Source organism: Puma concolor, chromosome D1, assembly GCF_028749965.1.
Source record: "Puma concolor isolate L17-30 chromosome D1, mPumCon1.1.hap2, whole genome shotgun sequence".
Taxonomy (NCBI): Eukaryota; Metazoa; Chordata; class Mammalia; order Carnivora; family Felidae; genus Puma; species Puma concolor.
The window spans coordinates 39888154-39908075 of NC_141676.1; the positions used below are offsets into that span (position 1 = coordinate 39888154).

At 35.4% G+C, this 19922-nt stretch overlaps 1 protein-coding gene across 1 annotated transcript in view; it reads right to left on the bottom strand.

Moving 5' to 3' along the window:
• The window catches only part of PRMT3 (protein arginine methyltransferase 3), a 143333-nt gene that overhangs the window by 112845 nt on the left and 10566 nt on the right, over positions 1 to 19922 (bottom strand). The window contains exons 6-9 of the mRNA XM_025928602.2: positions 17683 to 17842; positions 15789 to 15933; positions 11625 to 11690; positions 555 to 676 (exon numbers count right to left, since the gene is read on the bottom strand). Coding sequence (XP_025784387.2) covers positions 555 to 676; positions 11625 to 11690; positions 15789 to 15933; positions 17683 to 17842 — 493 coding nt within the window. The remainder of the gene's footprint in view (positions 1 to 554; positions 677 to 11624; positions 11691 to 15788; positions 15934 to 17682; positions 17843 to 19922) is intronic.

Consider the following 19922-nt stretch of genomic DNA (forward strand, 5'->3'; position numbering starts at 1 on the left):
CTTCTAACAATTACTACGCTTATGTCAATAATTTCTAATTTTGTATTACTATTTTGGTTTAATTTTTTTTTTTTTTTATTTGAGAGAGAGAGAGAAAGGAAGAGAAATCATGTGCGGGCACGAATGGGGGAGATGGGCAGAGGAAGAGAGAGAATCTTAAGCAGGCTCCACGCTAGGTGCAGAGCTCAATGGGGAGCACTATCCCATGACCCTGGGATCATGACCTGAGCCAATATCAAGAGTTGGACGCTCAACGGACCAAACCACCCAGGCACCCCTCTAATTCTGTATTATTATAATTAGCATATTTATAGCTATAACTGGAAAGACAGGAAATTATATAAAAGTAATTCCCATCAACGAGAACTGTGAAGAGATTATTCATAGTTTAAACATGTCTGGCTCAATATAACCTAAAATCCTATTATTTTGGAATGAATTTTTACTAAAAGACAAACGTCTTGAGTCTGCATTAGACAGCTATTAAAGACAAGAAGACCTGTTAATCATCATGTTTAAAAATAATCTTAAATCAAGCCTCAAAATACATCTACCTTATGATATCCATTGCCTGGTAAAGTATTTCAGATTGATCAACTCCAAGAACCTTCTTTGCCCCAGCTTTAGCTGCAAACATAGAGAGAATTCCAGTTCCACAACCAACATCCAAAACTACCTGGTAAAATAAAAAAAAAAAGGTATTATTGAAAAGGTCTAATATTTTAAGTTCTAATCACATATTATGATGTTTCTGGCAAGTAATTGATCACAATATTTTTTTGAAAATTTTAAAATGTTTTTTATGTATTTTTGAGAGACAGAGAGACAGAGAGCAAGCAGGAGAGGGGCAGAGGGCCAGGGAGACAGAATCCAAAACAGGCTTCAGGCTCTGAGCTGTCAGCAAAGAGCCCAACAAGGAGCTCGAACTCGTGAACTGTGAGATCATGACCTGAGCCGAAGCTTAACTGACTGAGCCACTCAGACACCCCCATTGATCACAATATTTTAAAATTTTACTGATCAATTATGGTAGTGATTTCTATTTGAAGAAGCTGAGGATATCACTACAATGAGTTGTTTTAAATTCTTCTTCTTCTTTTTTTAAACATAAGCTCTATGTCCAGCATGGGGCTTGAACTTATGACCCCAAGATCAAGAATCCTATGCTTTACTGACTGAGCTGGCCAGGTACATACACCAAGTTGTTTGCACCCCAACTTGTTTTAAATTCCTAACAGTCTTTTTGGCCATACTGGCCATATTCTGCTACAATCAGATGCAACAATGTAAATTAAGAGATGTTTTACACAAAATAAGCAATTTCTACAGACTTAACAGGGAAGTATTCTCTATTTTTTTTTACAAACTTTTTTTTTACATTTATTTATTTTTGAGAGACAGAGAGAGACAGAGCACAAGTGGGAGGGGGGCAGAGAGAGAATGAGACACAGAATCTGAAGCAGGCTCCAGGCTCTGAGCTGTCAGCACACAGCCCAATGTGGGGCTCGCTCACAAACTGTGAGATCATGACCTGACTTGAAGTCGGTCGCTTAACCGACTGAGCTACCCAGGTGTGCCATAATATTCTCTATTTTTAATTTCCCCATTGCATGCATGCTCTAATTTAGGCTTAGTAGTTCTAAACTGTAGCAGAAATAAATTTCTCCAAGTTTGAAAGACAAGAATTAAGTTTAGCAGGAGAGCATCATCCAATACAACTAAAAAATGCTTATAAAAGAATCCTAGGGGCGCCTGGGTGGCGCAGTCGGTTAAGCGTCCGACTTCAGCCAGGTCACGATCTCACGGTCCGTGAGTTCGAGCCCCGCGTCAGGCTCTGGGCTGATGGCTCGGAGCCTGGAGCCTGTCTCCGATTCTGTGTCTCCCTCTCTCTCTGCCCCTCCCCCGTTCATGCTCTGTCTCTCTCTGTCCCAAAAAAAATAAATAAAAACGTTGAAGAATCCTAGATGTAGAATATTGCCATATCCCCTCCATTTCCAAAATTAAATATTCAACTCACTTAAATAATACAGGTACAATAAAAACAAACTGGCTTCTAGAATTCAGCCATTTAAGAATATAAGTTTTTAAAAATAATACTCATTATCAATGGTGAAGGTAAAAAGAATCAAAGTTTTTTTGTTTTTTTTTAAATTTTTTTTTCAACGTTTATTTATTTTTGGGACAGAGAGAGACAGAGCATGAACGGGGGAGGGGCAGAGAGAGAGGGAGACACAGAATCGGAAACAGGCTCCAGGCTCTGAGCCATCAGCCCAGAGCCTGACGCGGGGCTCGAACTCCCGGACCGCGAGATCGTGACCTGGCTGAAGTCGGACGCCTAACCGACTGCGCCACCCAGGCACCCCAAAAGAATCAAAGTTTAAGATGATGTTGGGGACAGGTAAAAAGCAATTATTTCCAAATCAAGAATTGCATGCTATTTCCAATACAGTATAGTGAAACCTGCTCCATTCAAAGTAAAAAACAAAAACAAATTACTGAGGAAACATATTAAGCAAAATAGTCAGAGATACAGTATTTTCTGTGAAATGACTGCAATCTGCACTGCCTTAAATCTTTCAATATCAATGGCCTAAACTCCTATGTACTTATCTCAAAAAATGAAATTGTTTCAGTATTCTCCTATAAATATTTGCTGAGCATCACTAAGTGCAATCATGATCACAGTGATGGGGTACAGCAACAAACAAGACCAAGTTTCTGTCTTAATGGAGCTACAGACAATGAATAAATAAATACAAAATAAGGTTAGCCAGTAGTGTTATAAAGAAAAATCAAGCCCCGGAATAGAAGTTAGAGCAGAGAAGAGGGGATACATACTTTAAGCATTTAAAATAGGTCTGTGAATACACCTCTGATATATGTGGGCTGAGAACTGAATGAAATAAAGGAATATGCCATGTAGAGATCTGGAGGAGTTTCTTCTAAGCAATGGAGGACATTAACAGCAAAACATAAGATTCCAGGCAAAGCAAGAAGACCAATGTGGCTGAGCTGGGTGAGAAAATGTTGCTCGATAGTGAGGTAAAGGTTAAGCAGAGGCCAGATCACACAGAACCTTTGGATTTTATTCTGAGTAATGGGAAGCTACTGTAAGAACAACAGAACTAGAATTAAAAATCTATCAAACTGTTCAACATTACTTTATTCTTCAGCTTGGTAATATAGGCCACATAGTTTCACATCAAAAACTGTATTTCTTATTTATCCTTCAAGAGAATTTTCGTGTAAAGATGATGTAACACATTTTTTCCGTCCCTTTTTTACATAAACAGAAGCATATTATGCCACTGCACTTGCTACACACTGCTTTTTGTATTTAGCAATGTAATGTAGGGATCTTTCCGTATCAGTTTACAGAACTTCTTTCTCTCGTATGGTTGTAAAGGATTCAGTATTATGGCTATACCATAATCTACTGATTTAGTTTTCTACTGATAGACATTTAGGTAGTTTTGAAATTTTACTATGACAATCATTACTGTAAATATAGCTTTATATCTAACCCCATTCACACATGAGTAAATCTACAGAATACATTTCTAGAAGTGAAAATACTGTGTCAAGAGAGAATATGCATATTTGTAATTGTGCCAGACATGACCAAACTACCTTCCATAGGGCAGTTCTGCTCATGAGGGCCCTAACCAGCAATGTTTAAATGTTGATATCCTTACAGGTGAGACTAGCCTATGGACCATATAATCAAACTTTTGGCTTTTTGCCAATTTTGCAAGTACAAAATTATGATACACTGGCATAGTTATAACATGCATTTCCACTATCATGAGGTTTAGCATCATTCCTTATGTTGTAGAGCCATCTGTAGTTCTTTTTATGTAAAGTGTCTACTTATATTCTTTATTTTTCCAGTGAGCTGTCTTTTTCTTATGAAATTTTGAATCAAAATTTTCTTATCAAATAACAGTTCTTTGTAAGTGAAGAAGATGACACCTCTATAATATAACCTGCAAAGTTTCTCTCAGCATATATTTTTGTGTTTCGATTCTGCTTATAGTGATTTTGGCTATGCAGAAATTCTTTACTTACAGTGAAACTCATTAATCATTTCTTTTATGGCTTCCTGCTGGATTTTGATTATAATTAGACTGACTTCCCCATATTCTCTCCTATTTCATTCTATTTTATCCTCATACATTCTCTTCTAGTACATTTATGGTTTCATTAACATACTTTTTTTTTTAGTTTATTTAGTTTTAAGGATGGTATTAGAAGGATCTTTTTTTTTTTTGTACATGAATGTTCATTAACAACTTTATTTTTAAAACCCAAAAACTAAAACAAAATCTTAAATTTTCATCAACAAGTGAATGGATTAAAAAATGATTATATATGTACACAAGGGCATACAATCTTTTTCTGTAAAGAGACAAATAAAACATATTATCAGTGTTCTGGGCCATATAGTCTCTACTCAGTTCTGCTGTTGTAGCATGAAAGTGACTATAAACAATAATATAAGCAGACAGGGATGGTCAGATTTGGCCAACAACAAGCTGAAGTTGGCCAACTGAATTGCCAAGGCTGGATGTATATACAATGAACTGCTACTCAGCAATAAAAAAAAACACACTATTGATGCATGTAATAACATGGATTAATCTTAATTATGCTGAATAAAAAAGAAAACATACTATATAATTTCATTTATAAAATCCTACACTTCGTAAACCAATCTATAGTGACATAAGGTTTATCAATGGTAATTGTAGCTTGGTTAAAAAAATTACTTAGATATGGTTCCTTCAGTTCTTTCAACATATTTATAATTTTTGATTTAAAGTCTTTGGTAAACCCAACATCTGGGACAGTTTTTTTAAAAATATAATTTATTGTCAAACTGGCTTACATACAACACCCAGTGCTCATCCTAACAATTGCCCTCATCAATGCCCATCACCCACTTTCCCCTCTCCCCCACCCCCCATCAACCCTGTTTGTTCTCTGTATTTAAGTCTCTTACGGTTTGCCTCCTTCCCTCTCTGTAACTATTGTTTTTTCCCCTTCCCTTCCCCCATGGTCTTGTTAAGTTTCTCAAGATCCACATATGAGTAAAAACACATGGTATCTGTCTTTCTCTGACTTATTTCTTTTAGCATGACACCCTCCAATTCCATCCACATTGCTGCAAATGGCATGACTTTCTTCTTTCTCATTGCCAAGTAGTATTCCATTGTATATATAAACCCCATCTTTACCCATTCGTCAGTTGATGGAGGCTCTTCCACAATTTAGGCTCTTTCCACAATTTGGCTATTGGTGAAAGTGCTGCTATAAACACTGAAGTACAAGTGCCCCTATGCATCAGCACTCCTGTATCCCCTGGGTAAATTCCTAGCAGTGCTATTGCTGGGTCATACAGTAGATCTACTTTTAATTTTTTGAGGAATCTCCACACTGTTTTCCAGAGCGGTTGCACTAGTTTGCATTCCCACCAACAGCGCAAGAGGATTCCCATTTCTCCACATCCTAGAAGTGAGGATTTGGGGGAGGTAATTAGGTCATCAGGGCAAAGCCCTCGTGAAAGGAATTAGTACCCTCATAAAAGGGGCCCAGAAGATTCCTCTCTGGAGGAAGGCATGTCTATGCCTATGGTGAACTACAACACAAACCTTCACCACAATCAGTTAGTGCCATGATTCTGGATTTCCCAGACTTTTAACTGTGAAAAATCAATTTAAAATTTTTTAATTATAAGTCACTAAGTTCATGGTATTTTTGTTGTAGCAACCCAAATGCACAGGGATCTTGAACATTAAGTAAAATTTCTGTACATACTTTGGTCTACTTTTGGATTTTTATTTTGCTCCATTAATTTATATAATCATGTGCCAGTAACTATTGTAATTACAGAAGCTTTACAGAATGTTTTAGTATCTAAAAAGGTTGGTCCAGTCTCTAGTCCATGCTCACTGCAAAATTTTTTTCACAATGTTTCTGGAAAATTTTGTATATTTATTTTTTCATAAGAACAAGAGAATCAACTTATCTAGGCTTTTTAAAAAGTCTTAGTATTTTTATGGGGATTGAACTAAAGTCATAAGTTGATACAGGGAAAATGGATAATTTTGAGTTTTCCTATTTAAGAAGATGGTAAAATTTTCAATTTGTTTAAATCATCTATAATATTCTTCAGGTTTAAAAAAGAAAATTCTTTTTCATGTAAGTCCTACACGTTATTTAAGTTTGTTCCTATGCGTTTTATCTTCTATATTGTTTACTATTGTAAGTGAAGTCCTTCAATCCATTATGTCTTGAAAATATAATTTACAGAACTGACTGCAGAAGAGAGAAAATCTAGTAAACAGCCTGATTTCTATTGAAGAAATAAAGTTGTTGAAAGGCTACCACTGTGTCTCCTATCCTGTGCCCCTCCAAGAAGGACAAGGCCCAGATGCTTTCATAGGGACAATTTGTTTCCTGCACATGTGGCCTGTCTGAGAGAGTCAACATATTTTAAGGTAAGTACTTTTACATACAAAAAAAGTTAAGAATTTTAAGACAGAAACTATGTATCATTGCAAACAAAAAGGAAACATTTTGTTATGTTACCAATAAAATGTGTTAACCATATCAGCAAGAAAATATTGTAATAGATAGTATGTATGCTTAGAGTATGGTTATGGTACATTATTCTGAAATATTATATGGCTAAAATAAAAATGGAAAAATATATACAACACAATCGTAAGTGATAAGTTTCCAGAAACTTTCACTGAAATAAGATATCTGCAAAATTAAAAAATTAAAACTAAATGGTCAGTGTGGAATTTAGAGATCTGATACTATAATATTTGGCAAAGGTGACTGGGAATATCAGCACTCACATACTATTTATGGAAAGACAAGCTAGCAGCACTAACTCCATCCAAGGTATAAATTACCTTTTTTTAAAAAGTAATTTATTTATTTATTTTGAGAGAGAGACCACACAAGTGGGGGAGGGGCAGAGAGAGAGAGGAAGAGAGAAAATCCCAAGCAGGCCCCACTGCACACTGAGCCTGACACAGGGCTCATCCTCAGGGCTGTGAGATCATGACCTGAGCCAAAATCAAGAGTCATATGTTTAATTGACTGAACCACCCATGCACTCAATAAATTACTTTTTTGACCCAGGAAGTCCACTGTTAGGATTTTACCTTATTACTGGACTCTCACATGTATTTAAAACATTTTATATTTTTATATGCATTGTTTCTAATATTAAAAATTAAAACTTACAGACATTCTTACATTGGACAAATGAGCCATTAAAAGAATGATAAGGAATCATCTCTAAGAAAAATTGCTGAGTAAGAAAGCTAATAGAGAAGAATATATGTCATATACTTCAATTAGAGTATGCATTCTTTTGTAACATGTACATATATACATACACACACATATATACAATTTATATACATATGCATATATATAAAAGTCTTATTCAGTCCTCATCTTGCACATGAGGAAAGTGAGAGAGCTTTAGAGAGAGAAGGTAATAGGTCCCAGATAATATAGCTGGTAATTTGTAAAGCTGGCATGCAAACAAAGGTCAATCTGCTTCTAAAGCTTATATTTAAAATATACTTTTAATTATACATTAATGATATGTTACATCTAGCTCAAAATTAGGTAATTAGGTAAGAAACTAAAACTTAACAGAATCAAAGGAAGGCAGAAATGATAAACCAGCATTATTTTATAAAATAATGAAGTAATTTGAGTCACTTCTTCTAAAAAAAAAAAGAAAAGAAAGGAAGAAAGAAAAAAGAAAAAAAGTGACTCTATTTAACTGTGGATAATAACCAAAAGCATAGAGAAGGCACCTAACTGTGAATTTCTTCAATGTACTGCAAATAGAAATTAATTATGAGTGGGTGATAACACGGTTAAATGCCACCCAAAGTTAAATTAAATCTGAGAAACCATATGGCCTCCACAGGAGCTTTGTGAATCGAAACCATATTCAGAAAGAAATGAAGGAGGGGCAGTGCCTGGGTGGCTCAGTCGGTTGAGCTTCCAACTCTTGATTTTGGCTCCGGTGGATCACAATTTCACGGTTGGCTGGATCAAGCCCCGCAGTCGGGCTCTGCACTGACAGTGCAAAGCCTGCTTGGGATTTTCTCTCCATCCCCCTCTCTCTGCTCCTCCCCTGCTCGTGTGCACACACACACTTTCTCTCTCAAAATAAATAAACTTAAAAAAAAAAAAAGAAACCAAGGAAAGGAAGCAGGAAGCGAGGGATGGAGGAAGAAGAGAAGGAAAGGCAGAAGAAACAGTTTTAAATATTAGTACTTTTTTGAAAACTAAATCTCTACTATGCACTACATAATATAATATAGAAGCTAGTGTATGAAGTTTGACTACCTGATGAGGAATAAAAGCAAATAAAAACAATGATAATAAAACTCAGGAAAACAAGTCATTTCATAAATTTTTAAAAAGAATTAAATAATTTTCTGTCATGGCACACAGAAATCATATAACCTATATATAAAAGATAATGTGAATTAAAGCATAACTAATGCATCTCACCCTAATTACTCATTCTAACATAATGATGTTTTAAGTGTAGTGGCACAGGGTTAAAGGCACTCTACAAGGAGTAAGTGGTTTTTGTTTTAGTTGCCTGTGTTAGGGCAAGTCAATTAACCTACTAACCTCAAATACCTACATGTGCAAAAGAAGATAAATATTTGCCCTGCCCAGTTACAAGTTATTGTATACTAATAATGAGACAACATGTTTGAAAGCAATCTATAAATTATCAAGTGCTATTTAAATATATGGTAGTATATTTTCTAATTCTGTAGCCATAGCATAATACAGTATCCCACATCATCTAAAAATATGAAAGCTCTAGATTATTTAATATTAATAATTACAGAAGATTAAGCCCTGAAAGTGTTTTACGGAATTAAAAATTGATAGGTATAATATTTTACATTATAATACATGTTTGAGAAGTCGTAAGTGCCAAGCAAAACTAATAACACATAGATAACTTACATGAAAAGCATTTTAGACAAGTGCTAAGGAAAAGTGCTCCCAACTTATTTATTAGCTGTTTCCTGACTTTGGCAGAGTTAATGTCTTCAGTAAGAGCAGTAAGTAAAATGCGTCAAGAGCCCGACGCAGGGCTCGGGGCTTGAAATCACAAACCATGAGATCATGACCTGAGCCAAGATCAACTGTCAGATACTTAACTGACTGAGCCACCCAGACACCCCCTATATGTAACATTTCTATAATACTGTTGCAAATAAAAAACTAGAAGCAGAAAGTAACTATGTATATAAATTGATAAATCTAGTAAGATGTATTCTATATACACAGAAATATTCAGAATTATTTAATTTCTCAATGATTAATCTTCTGATTACAAATATTTGTGGTTTCTCGGGGTGCCTGGGTGACTCAGTCGATTAAGCGTCCAACTTTGGCTCAGGTCGTGATCTTGCGGTCTGTGAGTTTGAGTCCTGTGTCAGGCTCTGTGCTGACAGCTCATAACCTGGAGCCGTCTTCAGATTCTGTGTCTCCCTCTCTCTCTGCCCCTCCCCCACTCACGCTCGCACGCTCTCTCTCTCAAAAATAAACATTAAAAAAAATTTTTTTTAAAAATTTGTGCCTTTTCAGTATATTCTTACATATTATAGGACAAAAGTCTATTCAGAAGCATACTGAAAAAGAAACTTCAACTTAATTTTACTTAATGAATTCATATTGTATTCATATCAAAAAGTATTAAGAAAAGATGGCTCAAAGACCATGATTTTACAATTTAAAAAAATCATAAAAGTTTTGAACCAGAGGGGTTAAAATGATTTCATTTTATAGATGAGGCCTAAAGAGATCCACTGCTTGTCTAAAATTATTATATATCTGGTTCCTGAGAAGCCAAGCAGGATTAAAAATGCCTAGACCAGTACATGCTTAATTTCTCCACAACATATTAATGAAAAAATAAAATAAAAATCTGGACATAATCTAACTATAAATATAAAGTGAAAATTTTAATGGTAATATATTTGTTTCGCTGGAAACAAAGTGGGTTTTTAGACATGTAAGATAAAATGTTCCAGCACTTGGGTATAAATGTAAGAGCCAACTATAAAAAAATTCTTAGTCTCTGCTGTAATAACATATAAAAAGCATACAAAAAAGCTGAATACAAAGAACTGATAAAAACTAAGATTTTAAAAATGAAATCACCTATTTATCTATAGAGGGGATCAGCAAATACAAAGAAACACATACCATCATAAACCTCTCATGTTAGGTAATGCTTTGTTGGCCAAGAGAGCAGAGTACCATATAAATTTCAGCTGTCGGGGCACCTGGGTAGCTCAGTCGGTTAAGCCTTCAACTTCTGCTCAGGTCATGATCTCGCAGTTTGTGGGTTTGAGCCCCATGTCAGGGGCTGTGCTGACAGCTGTCTGTGCTGACAGCTCAGAGCCTGAAGCCTGCTTCAGATTCTGTGTTTCCCTCTCTCTCTTCCCCTCCCCAGTTCATGCTCTATCTCCAAAATAAACATTAAAATTAAAAAAACAAAAAAACAAAAAAAACAAATTTCAGTTAACTCAGCTAAGTCATAAGTGAAACACTGCTCTTGGGAAATAGATAACGGAAAATGAAAAGCCTATCCATATTATATTCCAAAGAATATAAGAATCAAGAAAAGAAATTTTTCAAAATATAAAAACTGTTAGTCATTGCTGCAATATCATGTGAAGCTTATGAAAGAGGTTGGAGAAGTACCTTCTAAAGTGAAGGTGAAGAAGGAATTATGAAAAGCTGATATGTTATCAATATACATGTTCTTGATGTGGAAAGAGTGGAGGAAATTCCCAAAGATATACATGTGGCAGAGATGATATCTGACTAAATTAGTGGACTAATTTCCAATAAGGAAAAACAGAAAACCTGAACTTTTAGGTCAACATGCCATCGTAGAAAGGGAGGGAAGGAGGAGGTGAAGTGAAGAAGAAAAAATGAACACAATTCACAGGGAGGAAAAATAAATGACACAAATTTCAAACAGACACACACACACTGTGTGAAAGTTCATCTTTGACATAACCTGAAAGAGTATTAAGACTAATGGTAAGATATAACGTGTCTCATAAAGGAGTAAATGAGATCTGAAAAGAAAGCACGTAAGTCCTACCTTACAATATTTGCCCCTACTTATTAATAATAACTTCCTAAAATTATTATTTTTTTAACTAATTAACACAAACTAGAGTAATCATTAAAAGTACGCTTTGGTATAGGGCTTATCTGATACATTGGAAATTCATAGGCATCATAGTAAATCAAAAATATGGTTTCAGCAACAGAATCTGGATAAGCAAAGTTTAACTAAAACCACATCACTGTAATTAATGAATTTCAATTTAAAAAATCAGTATACTGAATGATAGCACCGATGAGCATGCCTGCTATCAGTATCCTGCACCACAGAGCAGCATCGTAAGTCTTCCATGAAATAAAGCCAGAGTGCGCTGAATCAACTGCTATCACAACGATGACCCAAGAGGGGACTTCTACTACCCAAGATCCACATGAAATGTGGCTACAATTCTGTAACCTGTGCTACTCACCTTGTCTTTGAAGATATGTGGATTTTGGTATATAAAATCTCGGTAACTTTCTGTTCGCACTTTGTCCTAGAGGGGAGAGAAAAACATTCTGTTTACAGGATAGACTAAAAATATAAAACGTTTTAGGAAGCTATTTGTTATTTTATCACAAATTGCTAATTTCCAAAGTTATTTTTTGCTTGGAAAGCCAAGCTTAATTTTTTTGTCCTAAAAGAAAACAATAAAAAAACAGAAATACCAACAACACCCAAAGAACGTGTTTCAGAAAATCACTAAAAGTCAAACAGGATCGAAGTTCTTAAAAGATGTATACATTTTTTGTCTTGACATGCATTGTCATTATAAGACTTCAACTAATAATTAAAGCTAATAGAAGATGAACATGATGTCTTGCTCCTTTCAATAGAGGCCGACTCCTTGTAGTAGAGGGACACTGCTATGTTAAATGTTAAAATGCTGTATCAAAACATGGGAGAAAAATATCCAACACAGATAAATGTAAAACTTACAGTTACATACAAAAAATGAATTTACACTGAGTATGGTTATTCTAAGAAAGTCTACCGATCAGCACCTATCTGATTTATAATCCTGTTTTGTTTATAGAAATGTCTGTTGTAGGAAACGATGCTTAAAAGCCTGTAATCCTGAAGATAAATCATTGGAGCCCTGCAGCCCACATTTATGAGCCTTCTCCACTGTGAAGTCTCACATGACCTGTACCTAAGACAGGCATCGAATGTGAACATTTAGTTTCGCTCATGAAAAGAGCAGATTCCCTTTTAAATTACTTCAGTTGAGACCTACAAAGACAGCGAATTAAGCAGGAAGGGGCTCTGCTGCCAAGTAAATAAAATGAGCACAATAAAAAGAAGTCAGCAATTCCAGTTTGGGGTTTCACACCAGGTAAAAAGAAATGTTACACCAAGTGCTACAATATCAAAATTTTGGCAATACATACACTTCAAAAAACATTTTTAAGCCAATACCGGGAAATTTTTTATTAAAAAAATATAAAGAAGTTCTCAGATTAAAAGCCATGTAGTTTTTACTTAATTACAGGATATAAAAATGGGGAGGTGCACAATTAAAATTCTGTGTTTTCTGTTGGAATTCTAATTGCTCCACAAACAAAAATTTTAAATCAGGTTTATTAAACCTTTCCCTGAAGTTATTTTAAGAATTACTGAGAGGGGCGCCTGGGTGGCGCAGTCGGTTAAGCGCCCGACTTCAGCCAGGTCACGATCTCGCGGTCCGTGAGTTCGAGCCCCGCGTCAGGCTCTGGGCTGATGGCTCGGAGCCTGGAGCCTGTTTCCGATTCTGTGTCTCCCTCTCTCTCTGCCCCTCCCCCGTTCATGCTGTCTCTCTCTGTCCCAAAAAATAAATAAACGTTGAAAAAAAAAAAAAAATTAAAAAAAAAAAAAAAGAATTACTGAGAGAATCTAATGTTTAAATAAACTCACACATGTTAAATAATGAAAAGTCTCTTTAACAAAAATATACCATTCCATACATTTTTGGGTCATTTTTATACTCTCCATACACTACAAGCGGTGATTTTCTGCTGCGTGAACATCAGCCCATCAGCTCTCGCCAATCACACCGCCTCACCACTACTCCAACTTCATCACTCGCACCCCAACTCCTGTCCTAAATCCGTGCACCACTGCTCCCGCAACTGCAGTCCTTCGTCTCCTCCATGCCGGGCTCATCCTACAGATTCATGTGCTTTTGTTCACATGCTCACCCTGCTGCAATAAAATTCAAAGTATACCAAACACGGTGCCTTGGACATAGCAGAGCTTCAATTTAATAACTGAAAAAAAAATCCAGTGAACATGAAAATGCAAGAAATAAAAGACTAGCACTCCTAACCACTTCTAAGAATGTATTCTCAGAAAAGACTAACACTTCAATACAGAATAATGCAATAAATAGAAATTTTAAAAATTACTGTTTTCAACAACCTATTAAAACTAAGAAACACACAAGAAAAATAGAATTATTAAGAAGCAAAACAATCTTTTAAGACTAGTCAAGTCCCATGGAATTATTCCTACAAATATAAAAAAAATATTAAAAATGAGACTACAGAAGAGTTACATAGCATAAATTTCATGTACATATAAACAGCAGTGTGTTTCAAATGGATAGGCTGATGAAGGGGGAGGGACTGCACAAGTCAGCTGCAGACACCATGAGAAGAATGCGGTAAAGAAAAGTTATTTAATGGTACTATGATCTGTGATAAACGTTCACCAGGATGAACAGTATTTTTCTTGGAAAAAAAGAGAGTGATGCATCTCAGACTTACAACATTAGTCAACAATGACTTCAGAAAGATAAAGTGGTGAAGGATTTTGTAAGTTCATGTAATCCATCCCTCCACTGACTGTATCTCTGGAATTCAAAACCATTATCTTCATCTGAACTCCAGAAAGTAAGATCACAAAGTACCTTTCTTTATAATTATAATCACAGCATATGCCAAAACAGTGTCATTGAACTATCTGAGGCTAAGCAACCAAAAATCGAAATACTATTCCTATAAAAGCAAGGCCAGTTCTGAACATTAAGATAAGTTGTATACGTGTTTCTCCATTCTAAGTTCTTTATAAAGATCAAGTGAGATCTAGTAGCACAACATTAAATAGATTATGTGTGCTAAAAAATGTTTTGATAAGAAACAAAATATTACTCGATACACAGAACATTTCCTACTCATCCGCAGCACATAGCTTAGCAAAATATAAAAAATCCTCTAGTTACGGACATACAGCTACAAATGTCCACAACAGACATTTGGAAGTAAGTACTCAAACTGGACTTCCCTGATGACTGTACCTAGGACACTTTTATGTACTACCTACTTGAAGTCTCAGTAATCTTATCTGTCAGAAAATCCAACACAATTTCCATACCAAAGCCATTAAAGGTTCATGGCATTTAAATTGATGGGGTGATTTAAAATGACAAACATGGGCTTAAGTGAATTCCTTAAAAAGAAAAATTCTAGATGCGGTAAAATTAATTTTAACAAAGGAAACAGAGCAAATCAATTTTTTTTAAACAAACTCACTCTGGACTTAAAATAACTTATCATTTATAAGATAACTGTTATTTGTAATGCTATGCCATAACTCAAGTGACAACAAGAAGTACAACCGTGACATGTCATTGGTAAAGAAATGACATGACACTACTTTAAAAGACCCCAAGTAGTTACAATTACTATTAATCAGCAGACCTCCACTCTGTGATCTTGCAAATCTGACTCAATAAATACATACATGTTATTAAATATCCCTGGTTATTTTAAATGCATAGCTGTCAGGGGAACATGGTCTTAGGGCTTCCATAAAATAAAACAATCTTGTGTGGAAGGATTTACGAATGAATTTTTTGCTGGCTGGTTTTAAGAAAAGGTAGTGGCCTCCAAAAATGCACAGAGATGAACATCTAACATTTTCAATAAATTTTTTACATTCCAATGTTTGTTTTACTATAAATACTTTTAGTTTCAATGCATTAAAAAATTACACCTTACTGTTTTACAATCTATAATACATGATACAATGCATAATTGCCAGGTACAGCTAGAAATCTACTTATATTTTACATGGGTTTTATCGTTATAAAAATTAAAACCAACCAAATTTAAAAACCTGATTTGATCAATTTAGGAAATTGATTTCAAATGTAAAAAAGTTATGCCATGACAACTGTGAGAATTATTTCTTAACTTTGTACCAAAGAATTATTTGCTCAAACTGAGGTCAATATTACCATATAACATACTAAAATTAATCATTCCCTTTGTACATTAAAAGGCAAATATATAACTTATTTGTTCCTATTTAACAGTTGCTCCTGAGAAGACAAAAATCAGCAGCAGTTGTTTTTTTCCGATGTTCTATTTCAAGCAAAAGATTTCCTAATAAAGATTAATAATGATCTTCAATAGAATTTACAGTGACTGTGATGCTCCTGTAGCCTTTTGAACCCAAGATGTGCTATTAAGCACCAAAGAGATTTAACAAGCAGTTCAAAAAAAACAAAACAAAACAAAAAATGACCAGTTCTCCTCTAGCATATGTATTAAGAACTTGTTTTATTCTATTTTTCCTTTAGTATGGACTTGGTACTTTTGTGCTCTTCTCTAACCTTTAGCATTTCTTCATGTATCCCATAATGCCCGTATGAGCTGAAATAAACACCATCCTCATCTTCCTGGAGGTCTGCAATGGCAGTAGTAGATGACGAGCAGGTTCTGACATCTGCGTTCATCACAAAATCCTGAGCAAATTGTCTGTAATCAATTTGAAATAGACCCTTGAGACAGGTTTATTGGACCGTGAAAAAAGGAAAGGCTAGAGGTTGAGGGAGAGGAATGGGGAGGGAGTGGGGTGTGCAGTGTGATGAGCCTTCTAACTCCATTCTATCTTAAGCAACTGAAAGCTCCCCCTGCTGGATCTCAAGCAATGGCATATGCAAACCCGGTTGTAAACATTCCTTCTGCAAACCACAAAAACACTGCCAACTGCAGATTAGAGCTGTTTGTATCTTTCGACTGAACAAAAGCACATTGTCTTTATTCAACTTTATTATTTCTATTGTTCTAAAATCTTATTGTAGCAGCTGAATCAATGTGGTTTATTTCAACACTATTAATATTCTTTAAAACCATATTATGTATGTCATGGAAAGGTAGTAAGGGCAGAAAGTTGACCCAAATGGAGAATTATTTACATACACCACCACCATGCACTCCAGCTCTAAAACTCAGTTCTCTCTCTGATCACAATACATAAAGAATCTATAATGGGGCGCCTGGGTGGCCCAGTCAGTTGAGCATCTGACTCTTGATTTCAGCTCAGGTCATAATCTCACGGTTCCTGAGTTCGAGCCCCCACATCGAGCTCTGCACTGCTAGCACGAAGCCTGCTTGAAATTCTCTGTCTCCCTCTCTCTCTGCACCCCCCCCCCACAAGTATGCATGGGCTCTCTCTCTCTCAAAAATAAACAAACATAAAAAAAAAGAATCTATATGTATATAATGGGGGAGAGTTGTTGGTTACTGGATTACCCAGCATATAATCTCAAAAACAGGGAAAGAGAACCACAATCACCTATACTATCTTCCCTATTGAACATTCTAGCAAACCATCAAATGGGTACTGAGGGAATGGCAACCAACTTACAAATCCAATAGCTAACACTATACTTGGTAGGAATGCAGAATCTCAGGCCCTGTTTCAGATCTCTGACTCAGAACCTACAGTTTAACGAATTCCCAGGTGATTCATATGCACATTAAATTCTGTGTATTGCCAGTAGAAAGCTAATTTACCCACTGAAGAAAATCATCCTATGTATCTGGTTTCTTTCTTTCTTTTTTTTTTTTTAATTATTTTTAATATTTACTTATTTTTGAGAAAGAGAGAGAGACAGAGCATGAGCAGGGGACAATGGGCAGAGAGACAGAGGGAGACACAGAATCCGAAGCAGACTCCAGGTTTTGAGCTGTCAGCACAGAGCCCGATGCGGGGCTCGAACTCAAGAACCATGAGATCATAACCTGAGCCACCCAGGCTCCCAGTGGTTTTCTAATTAAATACTACCTAATTATACTTTGATTCTTTAAAAACAAAAATTTCAACACTGTATTTTCCCCAAACCCAAAAAATATTAATCACTTCCCTTTAAAAGCCTAGGAGAGAAAAAGTAAAATGGAGAAATCTATTAGATATAGAGTAATTCAAAGAACAAAAGTTCTCAAGAGGGTAACACTCCCAGAAAAATTACCATTAGTACAAAAGTAATTATAAAGAAGTATGTGAGAACAGGTAAAACCACAGAATTTTATGTTAATCAACTATATCTATAACATATTAAAATGTTGCATATCATTAAAATTAATTTAAAATAAATTTAAAGTTAGATACCTACATTGTGCTTTCCAATATACAAAATGTTTTACCATATTCCACTTTATTATATAAGTCGTATGACTTTCGGAATCTAAATAACAAATTTTCTGTTAAGACTGATAAATTACTTCATTCTTTGCAGATCCTCACGTGCTCTAGCTAATGCAGCTTCAGCAGACAGTGCTCTGGCTTCCATATGTTTCAATTTTTCAACAACAGATGTATTTTCACTGAGTCCATTGGGGTATGAGAATGGGAGTGACACCGGTTCATAAAGATCTTCTACGTCTAAGGAAGGAATGGACGTTATTATTAAGCTATCTTCTAACAATGAAGCAAATACAAACATGTTAACTAAGAATAAATATATTCTGAGGGCCTGTTATGCAGCCAGCTGAGAAAAACTTGTAAAAGTACTTTTAATTAAATAAATATTTAATACTGAAGCTGTTTCCATTTAAAGAGCATGCTATTAAAGTTTTTCATTAGCTAAGTTAACCACATATAAAAGTGTTAATTATACTGAACCAAACCCAGAAAGAAACAAAAAGGCATTAATTATACTGAACCAAACCCAAGAAGAAACAAAAAAGTGGAAGGAAACAGCTCTAATATGTACTTATCACCATATTTCTTTCAAGTACACATACTACATTTCATTTCTCCTCAAAACAAACCTAGGATATAAATATTTCTATTTTAGGGCATGGGAAAATAAATTTCAGAGAAATTAAGTGACTAGCCCAAAGTCATTTGAACGTTTCATAAAAAAACTAAGATTCCCACCATGCCTGCCCTCCTAGCTCACGTTCTTGCCACTACACATGGTTCCTTCTCAGACCCTGAGTCTTTATCTATAGAATAACAGGTATTACATTTACATATTCACTAAGGACAGTATGCACATAAAGAATTCTATATACTCAGGTAAGTTTTTCATCCTGCGTAAGGGGTAGTGCAATCTATACACTGAGGTCTTATTGCTGATATTGAATATCCTGATTCCTAACATTATTAAAAATTCTTGGTTTAAATTTAATTTCACTATGTATAATTATTAACTTCCACTGTAGAACTAATAACTCTGCAAAAAGAGGTTAACACATGGAGCTAGTGAGTGTTATAAAATCCCATGTCTATTTACCAGTCCAATTAACTTTCAGATCAACATAAAGCAATAAAAGCAATGAAGATACATCTTCTCTTCAGTATAGCACTGCGAAAAATATGGCTTTTTTTCTTATCGTCAGCTGTTAGCGGTGACACTTCTTTAGAGTTGGGACAAAATAACCAAGCTTAACAAATACACGAGAGGGGTGCCCGGGTGGCTCAGCCGATTAAGCATCCGACTCTTGATTTCAGCTCAGATCATGATCTCACAGTCATAAGAAAGAGCCCTGTGTTGGGCTCCATGCTAAGCATGGAGCCTGCTTGGGATTCTCTCTCTCTCTCTCTCTCTCTCTCTCTCTCTCTCTCTCTCTCAAAAAATAAAGATTTAAAAAAAAAAAGGGAAACAAGTACATTAGAATATTATAACTTAGACACTAGAGCCTAAGTTCAACTTCTTATAAAAACAGTACAGCAGTATACCACTAAACTCTAATCCATCTGGCAGAATACTGAGTCATTTGTTTTAAAAAACTATAGATTCGTTCACTATTTAATTCACCAAAAATTAACGAGAGCAACAAAGTATGTCCAAACTATTTAAGGACAGCACCATATTTTCTACTTTGTACTACAACTTTCACTGTGTATCTCATTTTCAAACTTCAAGGGGCGCCTGGGTGGCTCAGACGGTTAAGTGCCTGACTTCAGCTCAGGTCATAATCTCACGGTTCATGGGTTCAAGCTCCTCATCAGGCTCTGTGCTGACAGCTCAGAGCCTGGAGCCTGCTTTGGATTCTGTGTGTGTGTGTCTCTCTCTCTGCCCCCTCCCCCACTGTGTTCTGTCTTTCTGTCTCTGTCTCTCAAAAATAAACATTAAAAAAACAAAAAACAAAAAACTTCTACACAGTTTGCCAGCCAAGCTGTTAGTTTAAGTTACAGATTCGAACTGATTAAAGGAATTGATTTCTTTGTTTTAGCAAGTTTCTGTTTTGCCTTTTGCTGCAATGAAAGGCAAAGTAAAAACTTTCAACACTAATAATACATAGACAACCATATACTAAAGCTTAAATGTTGAAAAGGAGGAAGGATTCACTAAACATTAAGATCCATAACTACAATTTATCAAAACAGTCTAATTCAAAGTCTTAAACCATATTCAGGAAGATGAATTTCCACATCTACATTCTGTCTTAGGAGGTTCAAATCACCTACATTCTGTCTTAGGAGGTTCATTTTGGCAGCTGAGAACTACCACAAA